The sequence below is a fragment of the Ammospiza caudacuta genome, chromosome 21, assembly GCF_027887145.1.
Source record: "Ammospiza caudacuta isolate bAmmCau1 chromosome 21, bAmmCau1.pri, whole genome shotgun sequence".
In the NCBI taxonomy this organism is placed as follows: Eukaryota; Metazoa; Chordata; class Aves; order Passeriformes; family Passerellidae; genus Ammospiza; species Ammospiza caudacuta.
In genome coordinates, this window is record NC_080613.1 from 4176595 (window position 1) to 4188787 (window position 12193).

The 12193-nt window shown below is 43.8% G+C and overlaps 1 protein-coding gene across 3 annotated transcripts; it reads left to right on the top strand.

Moving 5' to 3' along the window:
• Positions 1–362: 362 nt before the first annotated feature.
• Positions 363–9658, top strand: TTF1 (transcription termination factor 1). 3 transcript variants are annotated; one of them, XM_058818227.1, is made up of 12 exons: positions 363–389; positions 1014–1114; positions 1267–2069; positions 2819–3066; positions 3431–3616; positions 4653–4731; positions 4999–5129; positions 5618–5846; positions 6866–6955; positions 7178–7243; positions 7612–7697; positions 8078–9658. In XM_058818227.1, exons 3-12 carry the CDS (start codon positions 1276–1278, stop codon positions 8248–8250), a joined length of 2082 nt encoding a protein of 693 aa, XP_058674210.1. In that variant the 5' UTR covers positions 363–389; positions 1014–1114; positions 1267–1275; the 3' UTR covers positions 8251–9658. The 3 variants fall into 3 exon arrangements, with proteins under 3 accessions (XP_058674210.1, XP_058674209.1, XP_058674211.1); XM_058818226.1 differs by lacking the exon at positions 363–389 and adding an exon at positions 523–732; XM_058818228.1 differs by lacking the exons at positions 363–389; positions 7178–7243 and adding an exon at positions 523–732.
• The last annotated feature ends 2535 nt before the right edge of the window (positions 9659–12193 follow it).

A 12193-nucleotide genomic window follows, 5' to 3' on the forward strand; every position in this document is an offset into this window, starting at 1 on the left:
CCGGTGTCGGTGCCGATCCCGGGCTCTCTGCACGGCCCGGTGCCGGTGTCGCTGCCGGTGTCGGTGCCGATCCCGGGCTCTCTGCACGGCCCGGTGCCGGTGTCGCTGCCGGTGTCGGTGCCGATCCCGGGCTCTCTGCACGGCCCGGTGCCGGTGTCGCTGCCGGTGTCGGTGCCGATCCCGGGCTCTCTGCACGGCCCGGTGCCGGTGTCGCTGCCGGTGCCGGGGGTTCTCCCACCGGACTCGCGGCTCGCGCGGCGGCGTCCGTCTCCAGGCAACAAGCGGTGCGCCGCTCTAATGGCTCCGGCTGGGGCCGCTTCCGCCGGCGGAACGGACGTGCCGGGGACGGGGCGCGGGGTGCCGGCGGCGCGGGTGCACACCGCGTGGAGGTAACGGGAGGCCCGGCGGCACCGGGAGCGCTACAGGGGCGGCGGGGCCGGGGGGAATCGCGGGCTCCTCACAGCCCGGGGCTGCCGGGAGCGCTGGGGGAGCGCGGGGAGCCTCTCTCGGTAGCCCCGGAGCGGCGGGGTCCGGCCCGGCCGCGCTCAGCCGGGGTTTCTCGGTGTCTGGGCCTCGGGCCGAGCTGTGCTTTGAGCCCCGCGGAGCTTTCGGGGCCGCGCGTTCCCCTCGCTGGCGGGGAGGGGATGGCCGGGACCGGCCGGCGGTGCGAGCTGCCCTGGGAATGCGAAATTCAAGGGCACGTGTTTCAGACGTGCCCCGGGGTGTTGCGTGGTGAGTGTTTTGTACGTGCTGGGTGTAGAAAATGTGCTCAAAATGCTTCCTGTCCGCTCTGTGTGCCCGAATCCTCCCGGCAGGGCTGAGCTCGGCCCCTCAGACACTCCTCAGCAGAGAATTTGGGGTTTAGTGCTGATCAGTCTCGTGTTTCTTTGTTGCTTTTAGCTTGGTGCTGTTTCGGTGCTGAAAGCTGAACATACTAGTCCGAACTTGCTCAACTATTCAAAATTAAAGCTAATATTTATTGAATTTATTAAAAGTGTTTCTTGTTGTTGTAGGAAAGCACTTTAAAGGCTGGGGACAGCTGTGATGCTCATCTGTTCGGCAAAGAAGGCACCAGCTTTTCCTAGGCACTTTACAAAACTAACTGGATTGAAAAGTAAGAGTCTAAGATAAAATGGAGGTTTTAGTTGTTAAGGTTTTGGGTGGGTTTTGTGCTTTTTGTTGGGTTTTTTTAGGGGGTGTTTTGTTTTAAATAAAACCAGTGTATAAATGACAACACTCCACTAAAACTCCTCTCTTTTACTTTAGAGAAAAAAAATGAAAGACAAAGCACATGCAGGTGATTTTCAAGTCCAGGACTCTGTCAAGAAGAAGAAAAAGAAGAGGAAACCAATTGAGTCCAGCAACAACCACGAAAATGCTGAAAGTGTGGAAGATGGAGAGCCTGGCCATGCTTCCCTAGTGCTCTTCGAAGATCCAGCAGCACAGGCTGGAGAGGGCAGGGAAAAGAAGAAAAAACTGAAAAAAAGGAGTGAGAAGCAGCAGACTCTGCTGGATAAATACTTTGGGAAGGTGGAACATGAGACCAGCAATGGCACCGGAGCAGCTGCTTCCCCGAGGAAGAAGAGGAAGAGGAAGGACAGCAGCCACGAGCTCAGCGATGTCAGCTGTGTCTCTGTGAATCACGACTGCCAGCAGGGGGCTGCTGATTATGTTTATTTTAAACAGCACAAGAAGAAAAGGAAAGAGAAGCATCCTGGAGAGGATGAGCTGTGTGAGCTGCCTCCCTGTGAGGAGCACAGCAAGGGCCACAAAGAGAAACCCAAAAAGAAGAGGAAGAAGAGGAGAGAGGGCCAGGAGGACACAGAGGGAGCAGCTGAGGCGCCGCTGTCACCCCCGGGGCAGCACAGGGGGTGGCCTTGCCCTGCAGGGCAGGATGGAGGCTCTGACGCTGCCTCTGCCATCACTGAGGGCTCCATGGAGCTCCCTGCAGGCTTCTCCACCCCCAGCAAAGCAGCTGGGCCAGCTGAGAGGGCTCCAGCACCTGCTAAACAGCCCTACAAGAGCAGTGCTTATGTCATGGAGGACAGCTCCTCAGACTCTGATGTGATGTGAGTTCAGCTTTTCTTTGTGGGGTTTTTTCCTTCCTTTTGTTGTCCGCCCTCCAGGTTTTTCATCATTCTGTTTTGTGTGTGTTTTAGAGAAAAACTTTGAATTTACACAGCATTTGTGATGTCGGAGACCAACTTTAAAACGTCAGTTTGCTTGTGGAGATCCAACAACAATTTTTAAGAACACTTCATTGTAGGCTCTTTCCTCTTTTAAAACCATAGGTATAGAAATAACTTAGCTACAAACAATTCCCATTTAGTGGGGGGCAAAGAAAAGGATTTAATTTGTTAAAATTGATATTTATAGTAACCATGTGCACCAAGTGAGGTCAGCTAAACAATTGAACGTTCTCTGCAAATAAATGCTCATGTAAGTAGTTCTTGATGCCTTTGCAGTGTCTAGAAAACAAAACAGGAGCACTAGTAAGAGACAGATGGAAAAAATCTGTGGGCCAATGCTAGCAAGAGACATTATTTCTTCAGTATGCCCATGTGTGAGAGTTTTGTGGATTTTCAAAACTTTAGAAAGCTCCTTGATTATTGTAAGTACAGAAATTTGGAAATAAATTACAATTATTATGTTAAAAGGTTAGAAATGCAAGGCAGTGGATGTGTGAAGTATTTTTTGTTCTGTAATTAATGAATATGTTCATTCTTTTAATGGTAGAGATAATAACATCTCTGGCTTGGAGTTCTACTGGTGTATTTTACTTTATGCCCTTTTTTTGTCTTTTTTTTTTTAATATCAGGACACCAAAAGCCTTGGCCTCACATGAAAAGCACCAGAACAATTCCTTTGCTGAGCTGGCAGCCTATGATGAGGTCAGTGTGGATTGTGAGGAAGGCCTGGACTCTGTCACGAGTTTATTTATGGATTTGGATACTGCAAGGCAAGAACTGGAAGAGTTTATTCCTCATGTGAAGAATATATCAGACAGTTCAATCAAGAAAATGGCTGGAAGAGACCTAATGAGGTTTAAGGAGTTTAAAAGGCAGGGTGAGCTCTCTGAAATCCTCTTGCAGTGAGGAAGGACTGTGCAGCTGTGACAATGTTTGAACAGTGCCAGTCTGTTGCACCCACAGTCTGGTTCACTTCATTCCATTGACAGATTTTCTGTTTCTCTGTTTTGTAGCATCTGCTTCCACACTGGCAAATTTCAGTCCAAACTTGTGTGTTAATTGCTGATTTCCCAGCTGGTTTGGTCTCTTTCACTTTTCTTTTTTCCCCTCTGAATTTGCAGTGCTGAACACTCCCATTAAAGTGTTCAGTTTTCAGTTCACCTGAGTTAAAACCTGAAATGTGCAAGAGATGGTACTTGAGGTTTGACTTGTTTTTTTTTTACACCTTTTCTATATTTTAGGTATGGCTATCAGGTTTGGCAGATTTACCCAGAAGGAAAATAAACAAATCAGGAAAAATGTTGAAGAGTTCTTAGCACTTACTGGAATAGACAGTGCTGAAAAACTTTTGTTTACCTCGAGGTATCCAAGTGATAAAGACACCATCCATCGCCTGAAAACAGAACATCACTTTTGTGAGAAAATCTGTGAGTATTTAAGTTTTTCAGACAGCTGAATGTTGCATTCTACAAGCTGGTGATATCATGGTATGTTCTGTAAAATAATTTTTGTTAAAAGCACTGATGTTGCTAAATTTGGTGAGAAAAGAAGCTGCTGACATGGTGTAGTTGATAATCTGCACAGTCCACTGTTCTTATTATCTGGTCTCAGATAGGAAGAGTTTAGAGATAAAATGTGGTCAAGACCAGTAAAGACTTCCAGACTTGCATTTGGGCTTTATGGCTTTAAGTGCATTATTTGCTAAACTATAATTAAGGTTACTAATGGCAGCTGTGAGTGATTAAGTCCTGTCTGAAACTGTCACCAATAAATAGGGGGCAGGTGCAGGATTGAGGGGGGTGGAGAAAACTGAACCATGCCAGTTTTCCAAGAGCTGGGGAGCTCCTCAGTGCCCTAGGAGCTTTATTCTGTGTGTTTGGTGGCATCTCAGGCAAGGCAGAGTAAAGGGCAGCCTGTCATGGATCAGGATGCTGAGATCAAACTACAGCTTTGTTCCTCTGTGGTTATTTCAGACACACAATCCTTCCCTCTGCATTGGCACATTTCCCTGATGCTGACTTTCATTCCAGTCTGGGAGTTTGCTCCTGGGCTGGGAAGATTTGGCAGAAAGTCTCATTATTTCTGTGCCTTGCAGTCCCCTGTGCTGGGCACTGCTGCCCAAGGTGGTTGTGTGTTCCCAGGGATTAGTCTCTGGGGATCTTCATTTGGTTTTTGCTGCTGCCCCCAGTGCCTGCTTTTCCCATTTGGGACAGTCTGTGACACCCAGGGTCTGCTCAGCTCCTTCATGTCTCTCTTTAAGGCAGTGTTCAGCATGCCAGTTAAATTTAATCACACCTGCATCAAATGCACAGCCAGCCCATGCAGTTTGTAGCCTCTGAGTGGAAAGAATCTGTGGTTGGCAGCATGGCCATGAAAATGTGTGGTGTTGGGTTTTGGGGTTTGTTTCATTGTGGCCTCACCACTGTTAGAAATGTTTGTTAAAAATGATCCTTTCCCTTCCAGCTGAGGGCATTCCCCGGCCCTGGAGGCTGATTTATTATCGAGCAAGGAAGATATTTGACCCAAATAATTATAAAGGAAGGTAAGGGAATACTTAAAAAGTGTTTCTGAATGCTAATATCAGTCTGTGTTGATTATTTGTAAATTAAAAATGGATTCAAATGAAAATCCTCTCTGCCATTTGTGCCAGTTACTGTCACTTAATTGATAACTCATTTTCCCTTACTGATTCCTCTGTTCTAAAATGTGACTTGATGATTAACGCTGATCACCTGCAGGTGTTACAGCTCTTTAAGAGACTTAAATGATTTGAAATTACAGCTGAAGCTGTGCCCATTTCCTCAACCAGGTATACTAAAGAAGAAAAAGAAAAATTAAAGAAGTATCAAGCTCTGCATGGCAATGATTGGAAGAAGATTTCTGAGTTGATGTCCCGTTCCAACCTCTCAGTTGCTATGAAATTCTCTGAAATCAAGTCAGGTATGGAATTTTAAGAAAATTCATTTTGTGTAATGCTATTTGAACTGTACAATGTAGGTACTCTAAAAGTCCTTCAAGTGTGGGGTCTTTAATTAATTAATTGATTTGTAGTGATGGTCCTCTTCTTCACACCACTGATTGTATTTTCATGTAGAATGGATAAGAAAGATCTCTGAAAGAAAATGGGGAAAATGTGGAACAAATACAACTCTTCATTAACAGAACTGACATCTAAAAAAGAGGATTTTATGGGGAGGGCAGAAGGAATTTGGCAGCCAGGTTTAAAAAGAACAACTGGAGATCAAACTGTTCTTTAGTGTTTGGGCTGAACTCTCAAGCTTGGTATGCAGAAGTGTTTCTAGGACATGTGTTAAGAAGTTGGTACCATAAATAAAAGTCATGCAAAGTGAAACATTTTTTCTTTTGCCTTTTTTTCCTTAATCATTCGTGATAAATTATGCCTTAACCTGGTGGCTTTTCAATTGTAGCTATTAACTATGGTCCGTGGACAGAGGAAGAGACCCAGAAGTTAATGAGTGCAGTGAAGGATGTGCTGAGGAGAAAACTGACAGCAGAAAATGCAAGTTCTCTTTCCTCCCTGGAGCAGCCAGACTCAGACCTGTGGATTGAGCGTGAGCAGCTGTACCAGGCACTGCCATGGACTGAGATTGAAGCCAGAGTGGGAAGTCGATACTGGAGACAATGCAAACAGAAATGGTGAGGGCTTGGCTAAACTGGGATGGTAAAATCTGTACTGGGGTGTGTTTATTCTGCAAATCCTGTGTTTTGTACCATGATGATCCTTTGGTAGGACAGGTAAGAGATTTCAGAGCAGAGAAGAGGCATTGCAGATGAATCTGAGAGAAATAACTCCTTGCTAGCTGCAGCAAGTTCTGTTTGCTGTGATAGCAAAGCCTAATTTCTGCCTGGTGTGAGAGGCCTGAGCAGCAGAGCTGACTTACATGCTGAACCCTGGGCATTGTGACTAACACCAGCAGTATTATTGAGCTAAAAATAGATGATTGAGACTCTTGTGCCAGCTGTTTAACACCAAACCAGCTGCTTCAGACACTTTCACATAACCTTGTGTAGTTATCTGCAAGAAATGTATCATTTTGAGAGACTTTCCCAACTGACAGGAATAGCAGTTTCTTTGTAGGTATTTTAGGGGAAACTCCCAGCCAAGGCCTGGGCCCCTGCTGGTTGGGAAGTGTGCCATCACATCCAGGTGTTCTGTGCTAAAAATACAATCAAGTCACTTTGACTTGCTGATTTGGGGCCCATAAAAGCTGGGCCCACTTTTGGGGTGAATTTGGAGACCTCACCTAGGGCTGGACACTCTGTGGAGGATTTTCCAGTTGCTGGGAATGATTCTCCAGGCCCTGCCTGTGAAATGGGGCTGCCCAGTGACAGGATCTGGATGATGGTAAAATATTGAAGTAATTGGTGATGTATCTTTCTCAATCACTATCCTTTCTCTCATATAGTAATGATTAGTGCACTCTTATTTTTGCTTTTTGTTAAAGCTAAGTGTATAGTTTTATTGAATGTATCATTTTACTTTTTTGTTACCTTAATATTCATAGTAAAATAAGACCATTATTTCTATTGGTGACTGTGTCCCTTCAATCCCCCCTATCACTTGGCAGAACATTGCCTCTCTGTGACAGCAGCATCTTTATGCTTTCTTGAAATTTCTTGAAATGACAGAAACTTGTTTTTGTGTGTTTTCAAAGGAATTCAGTTTTAACAAGCAAATTGACCAGAGGGCAGAAGTTGTACAGAGGGACCAATGGATTAAGGACCAAGATCACCCTTATTAAAAGGTACAGTGCTGAGCACTGGGATGTTTTTTATCTCCCACTGTTTGAGCTGTGCTTTTAGAAGTTGGCAGGGTGAGAACAGCCTGCTTGCAGCTTGATGACTACATGTTTTGTAATCATTCATTCTGTGGACAAAATGTCCTGTAATTTTTGACTGGGGGAGCTGGGAGCACTGAATGATGTCTTGAGTTCTGCTTGCAAAGTGCTTCTGTCTCACATTCACAGGTTGTATCAAACAAAAGCAGAGGATGCCAGTGAAGTAAATTGGGATGAGCTCAGTAATGCTATTGGGTAAACCTCCCTTCTTTCTTTTTATGGATACAAAGGGCAGTGAAAGCAGAGGAAGCAAAGTTCTGATACCTTTACAACTGTAGGAAATGTTCAGTTTGGAAACATGAAACATTACAGTTGCATATCCTGGCATAGCATTGAGCAGGAAGCCAAGATCTGAAACCCTTAATGTTCCAAATACTGGGGTGTTGTGTATCTGTTCATCAACTAATGGGAAAAATTATGATTTGGTATTATGGGTTAATTATTATTTGAATTCCATCATTTCTACCTAAATCTAAGCTGGGGTTTGACTGGATAACTCAGTAACAATTAAGCTTTATGATAGTTCCTTGCACCACTAATTCTTTGAACTCTTCTCTTTGCAGAGATGTTCCTAGAGGCTATGTTCAATCAAAGTTTTATAGGCTAAAAGTGTCTTTTGTCCCCCTCTGGAAAAGAAGGACTTTTTCTGGTCAGTATGCCAGCAGTTTGTATGTACTCCTTAAGGCTTTGGCTTGAATCTCACAGGATACACATTCTGGTTCAATTTTTTCCTAATTGGCTAAAATCTTAGACTTTATGCTTATTTTACTAATTTTTTAATAACTTTCAGTGTTCTCTTCATGCAATTGCTTATGAAACTGTTCTCTCTACTACCTTGGCTTGAAAAGCTTTAAGACTGTATATTTTAATTTCTCTTTGCATGTTTGTGTTATGCCTGATCTCCCTGCAGCCCCTGTGATCAGAACAATACAGAGATTTTGTGCATTTAACAACAACAGAATTTCTGTCTGAGATGCTGTTCCTCTACAGATCCAATTAAAACCTCTTTTTTTTTCTTTTTTCTCACAGAAATTATTGATTATCTGTATGAAAAGACACTCCCAGACCTTGAAGAAAAGTTAAGGGAGGAAGAGAGGAAACACAGGAATGTTGACAATGCAGCAGCCAGGCAGCAGCAGCAGGCTTTCAGGCTCAGTGACATTTTTGACTCCAGTGATGAGAGTGATGAATTAATTAATTAATTAATTGATAGTCCTAAAAGCAATGCCTAATTTGCAGATTTAACTGGCTGAAAAGTGGGTGCAGCTCATCACCTGCAAGTACCAGGCTGTTGGCAATGGGAAGAGTCAGGATTGGCACCTCTGATTGTCCTGTTTCAGCTTGAAGATTGAGTTAAAGAGAGCTTTTGTGCCACATTTTATTTATTTTATTTTTATTATCAGCTCTGGTTTTAAAAGATTTCATGTAAGCATACAAGTTGCTTTCTAAATGTCTCAAAATACTTTTTTTTTTTTTTTTTTGGTGGAGGTGACAGCTGCTGTTTTCCCTTCATGAATGAACTTGGTTTACAAACTTTATTTTTTTTTAAATTTATGGGACTGGAAAAAGGTTTTCAGTTGCTTTTAAAACTGTAACAATCAAGTCTTTAGACATCTGTGTTGATGAAAACAACACAACTTTTGAGTTTGTTTTTTTTAAACAGGTATCTTATTCTTAAAAGCAACTGATTTATTTTTTATTTTTGATGCAGACTTACACTTTTCTCCATCTTTCTAGAGAAAAAAGACTTTTGTCTATTATTATTCATCATTTCATGCTAACCAAAACAGGTAATATAAAGTGTTGTATTTAATATTTGGAATACAGAGACAAACCAGTGTGTATATATATATATATATCCATACATATATATTTTTATTTTGCCATGGAGAATTTCTCCATTTTAATAAGATGGAGGTTTTACTTGTGTTTTGTATGATACTTTTAACTCTCTGCCTGAAGTGACTATTTGTAAATTGACTGAATTAATGTAAAAAGCCCCAAAATGTATGTGTAAATTCTTTGTAAGGCTTGTTTATATTTCCCATATGCTGTACTAGACAGTAAAGGAAGAAGACTCAGTCTCTGCTTTTTCAGGGTCATTTTGATAAGTGACAATTTCCCTCTTCAGTTCTAGTAATCATTATTGAAAATCCAGAACTTTCAATGGCTTGAAATAAAGGCCTTGTTGGAGGGTCTGGAAGGTGACTTTCAGCAAGGGATTTTAAAGGAAAATTTCCCATATTTAACTGTGTCTGCCTTTTGTCTCTCTGAGATATAAAGCACTGGGATTTTGTGAGACAGGCACAACCTCCCCTGCACCAGCCACTGCTTTGAGGGTAAAGTTCTCCAGTCAAGAGATGAAATGGGATGGGGGAAGGAAACCCACACCACCTCCACTTAAATCTTTGTGTTGCTTCATGGGTTTTAAAGTTAAAAGCTGAAAAACTTGAATTTCTGAATCTAAAAAGTTTGTCTTTTTCAAGGGTTTTTTTTTTTCCCTTGAAAATTGAGATGCTCTGAATTATGTGGAAGCAAGAGCACAAACAATGCCTGGTTGTAGTTTGTAAAAACAGATCTTGCAGAAATAAACTTCTATCTCCATGCTGAGTTTTATTTTATTCTTTGCTTTAAAAGAAAACTGTTGTGGCTGAGTGGAATGCACCTCACTCCAAAGAGAGAAGCAGCAATGTTTTATTGAGTGAAAAGAATAACTTGACAAGAGTTTAATAAATTTGATGGAATTCAATAAAGTTTTAACAGTGGTTTACCAAGGTTCAAAGCTCACCTTATTAATGACTTATTCATTAGTACTAATTTAGCTGCTGTCAGTCACTTACCAAGGATCTGGTGTGAGTAAGGGATCCCAAACCTTGGGAGGTTTCCCTGGCCTTCAATCCATCTGCAATTCAGAGTTATTAGGGTGAAATTGGTGCTTATTAATCAGCAGTACAAACAGCACAGATGTTTGTTTTAGCTCTGCTATCTCATTCTCCACTCCTACCACTCTTGCATGTTTGGGCTTCAAAACCACCTTTCAAAATATTTTTCTGAGGAATTTTCACTCCCTTGGCAGTGAGCCAGGAGCATTCCAGCTCAAAGAGTCACCTCAGGGTATGAGCTCCTGTTCCTCCCTCCCAGAAACCACCCAGGAAAAATCTTGCTGATGCTCCTTAAAAAAAAGCAGTTTCTCTGCTAAATAGGAGTTGTAAACGTGGAGCCATCACTGCACTGGCTGCTTTTGGGCAAACAGAGGCTTCCATCTCCCTGCAGCCCTGGGAATGGAGCAGTGAAACTCCTTCCTCTCCCTGGGTGAGGTGTGTGCAATGTTTGCACAGGGGCAGATAATTGCATGTTGATTATTTCCCAGGTGCTGAAAGGCACAAGGAAGGAGCTTTTCCCTTTACTATCCTCTTCCCTGGCCCGTGGGATTGCAGGCATGGGGAGGCAGTTCTTTCACGGGGATATTTCAGTGTTACTGCAAACAGCAAAATCTGCAGAGGTTTAAAAAAAAACCAAAGAGGCTCCACAGAATGATGAAGAAAATAACATTGACAAAGCTTTGTGTATCAGACTGCATTATAAATAAGAGCATGACAGAGCCTTCAAGCGTAAAAGCAGCCTAAAAACTCAAGTGTTTCAAGCAGATATGTTGTTTCAAGTGTTTCCCTGGCATCTTTGTGACCTGAGTGGTGTTACAGCACAAAACTCTTCAGCTGTGTGGCATTATCAAAGACAGAGACAGATGAGCTCCAAGGCTGTGTCTGCAGCACTTCAAAGCTGAAGAAGCAGCTGAAGATCAAACAGGGATTTGCTTTTTTCACCCCTCTCTCCTGTAAGGTCTTAACCAAGGAGGTGGAGAAAGGTGATGCTGATATAACTTGGGTCAAAGTTACGAGATGCTTATGTAGCTTGAGGTAAAGGACACCAATATAACCTGAATCATAACTTTTTATATTTATACAACCTGAATCATAACTTTCTATATCTATATAACCTGAATCATAACTTTCTATACAATGCAATAGCCAGTCTATGGTTAGCTAGTTACTTAAAGCTTAAATAAACAGAAACTTGCCAGGTGAATAATCACAGAAACAGACAAGTGTAGCTATACTGGGAAGCAGGAGAACGTACAAACAAGAAATTGGCAAATGTAAAGCAAATTAGCTACAAAATAAAGAATTTTGACCAGTAAGATGCAGAAAGACAAAGGAACACCATAACTGCACATGGTCTGAGGACAAAGTTAAGAAGCTCAGATGAGAGGAAGACCTTGAGCCTTCATCAAAGAAGACCCCCAAGAACACCTAACTTGGGGAGGTGCAAGGCACTACAGAAAAACTATTTATAACCACGAGATAACATTATGTATAACATCATCACATATGTGCTGGAGCTAATTTAATGACATAGCAACATCAAGGAATACTTACTGTATAAATAAACCACAGCACTCGACAAGGGTGAGTGAGTGAGTGAGGTGGAGAAAATCCCCCTCGCCTCCAGCACTGCAATAAACAAATATCTGCTCTGTAGACACCAGTTTGTGGTGTTTTATTTCCAACCAGTCTTTTCGGCCATCACCTGAGGCGGTGCCTGGGTTGTAACGGGGCTCAGGCCCGGCACCGTCCGTCCCTGAGGCTGTAACGGGGCTCAGACCCAGCATTGTCTATTCCTGAGGCTGTAACGGGGCTCAGACCCAGCATTGTCTATTCCTGAGGCTGTAACCCCGCTCAGACCCAGCACCGTCCATTCCTGAGGCTGTAAAAGGGCTCAGACCCAGCACCGTCCATTCCTGAGGCTGTAACAGGGCTCAGACCCAGCACCGTCCATTCCTGAGGCTGTAATCCCGCTCAGGCCCAGTACCGTCCGTCCCTGAGGCTGCAGCCCCGCTCAGGCCCAGCACCGTCCGTCCCTCAAGCTGTGGCCCCGCTCAGGCCCATCCTCATCCGTCCTTGAGGCGGTGCCCGGGCTATAACCCAGCCCACCCCCGTGCCTCAGTTTCCCCGCCCGCCGCCGCCGGGGCCGCGCTGTCGCTTTAAGGCTCCTCCCGCGGGAGGCAGCGAGCGCCCACATCCGGCCGCGTCCGGAAGCGCGGGCAGCGCCGCGGCCTCAGGGCGGCAGCGGCGGCTCCGGGAGGGC

Coding starts and splice junctions, on each gene's coding strand:
- TTF1 (XM_058818227.1), top strand. CDS start 1,276: ATGAAAGACAAAGCACATGCAGGTGATTTTCAAGTCCAGGACTCTGTC. Junction 5,130..5,617: donor ATTCTCTGAAATCAAGTCAG/GTATGGAATTTT, acceptor TTTCAATTGTAG/CTATTAACTATGGTCCGTGG. Junction 7,244..7,611: donor GAGCTCAGTAATGCTATTGG/GTAAACCTCCCT, acceptor TTCTCTTTGCAG/AGATGTTCCTAGAGGCTATG.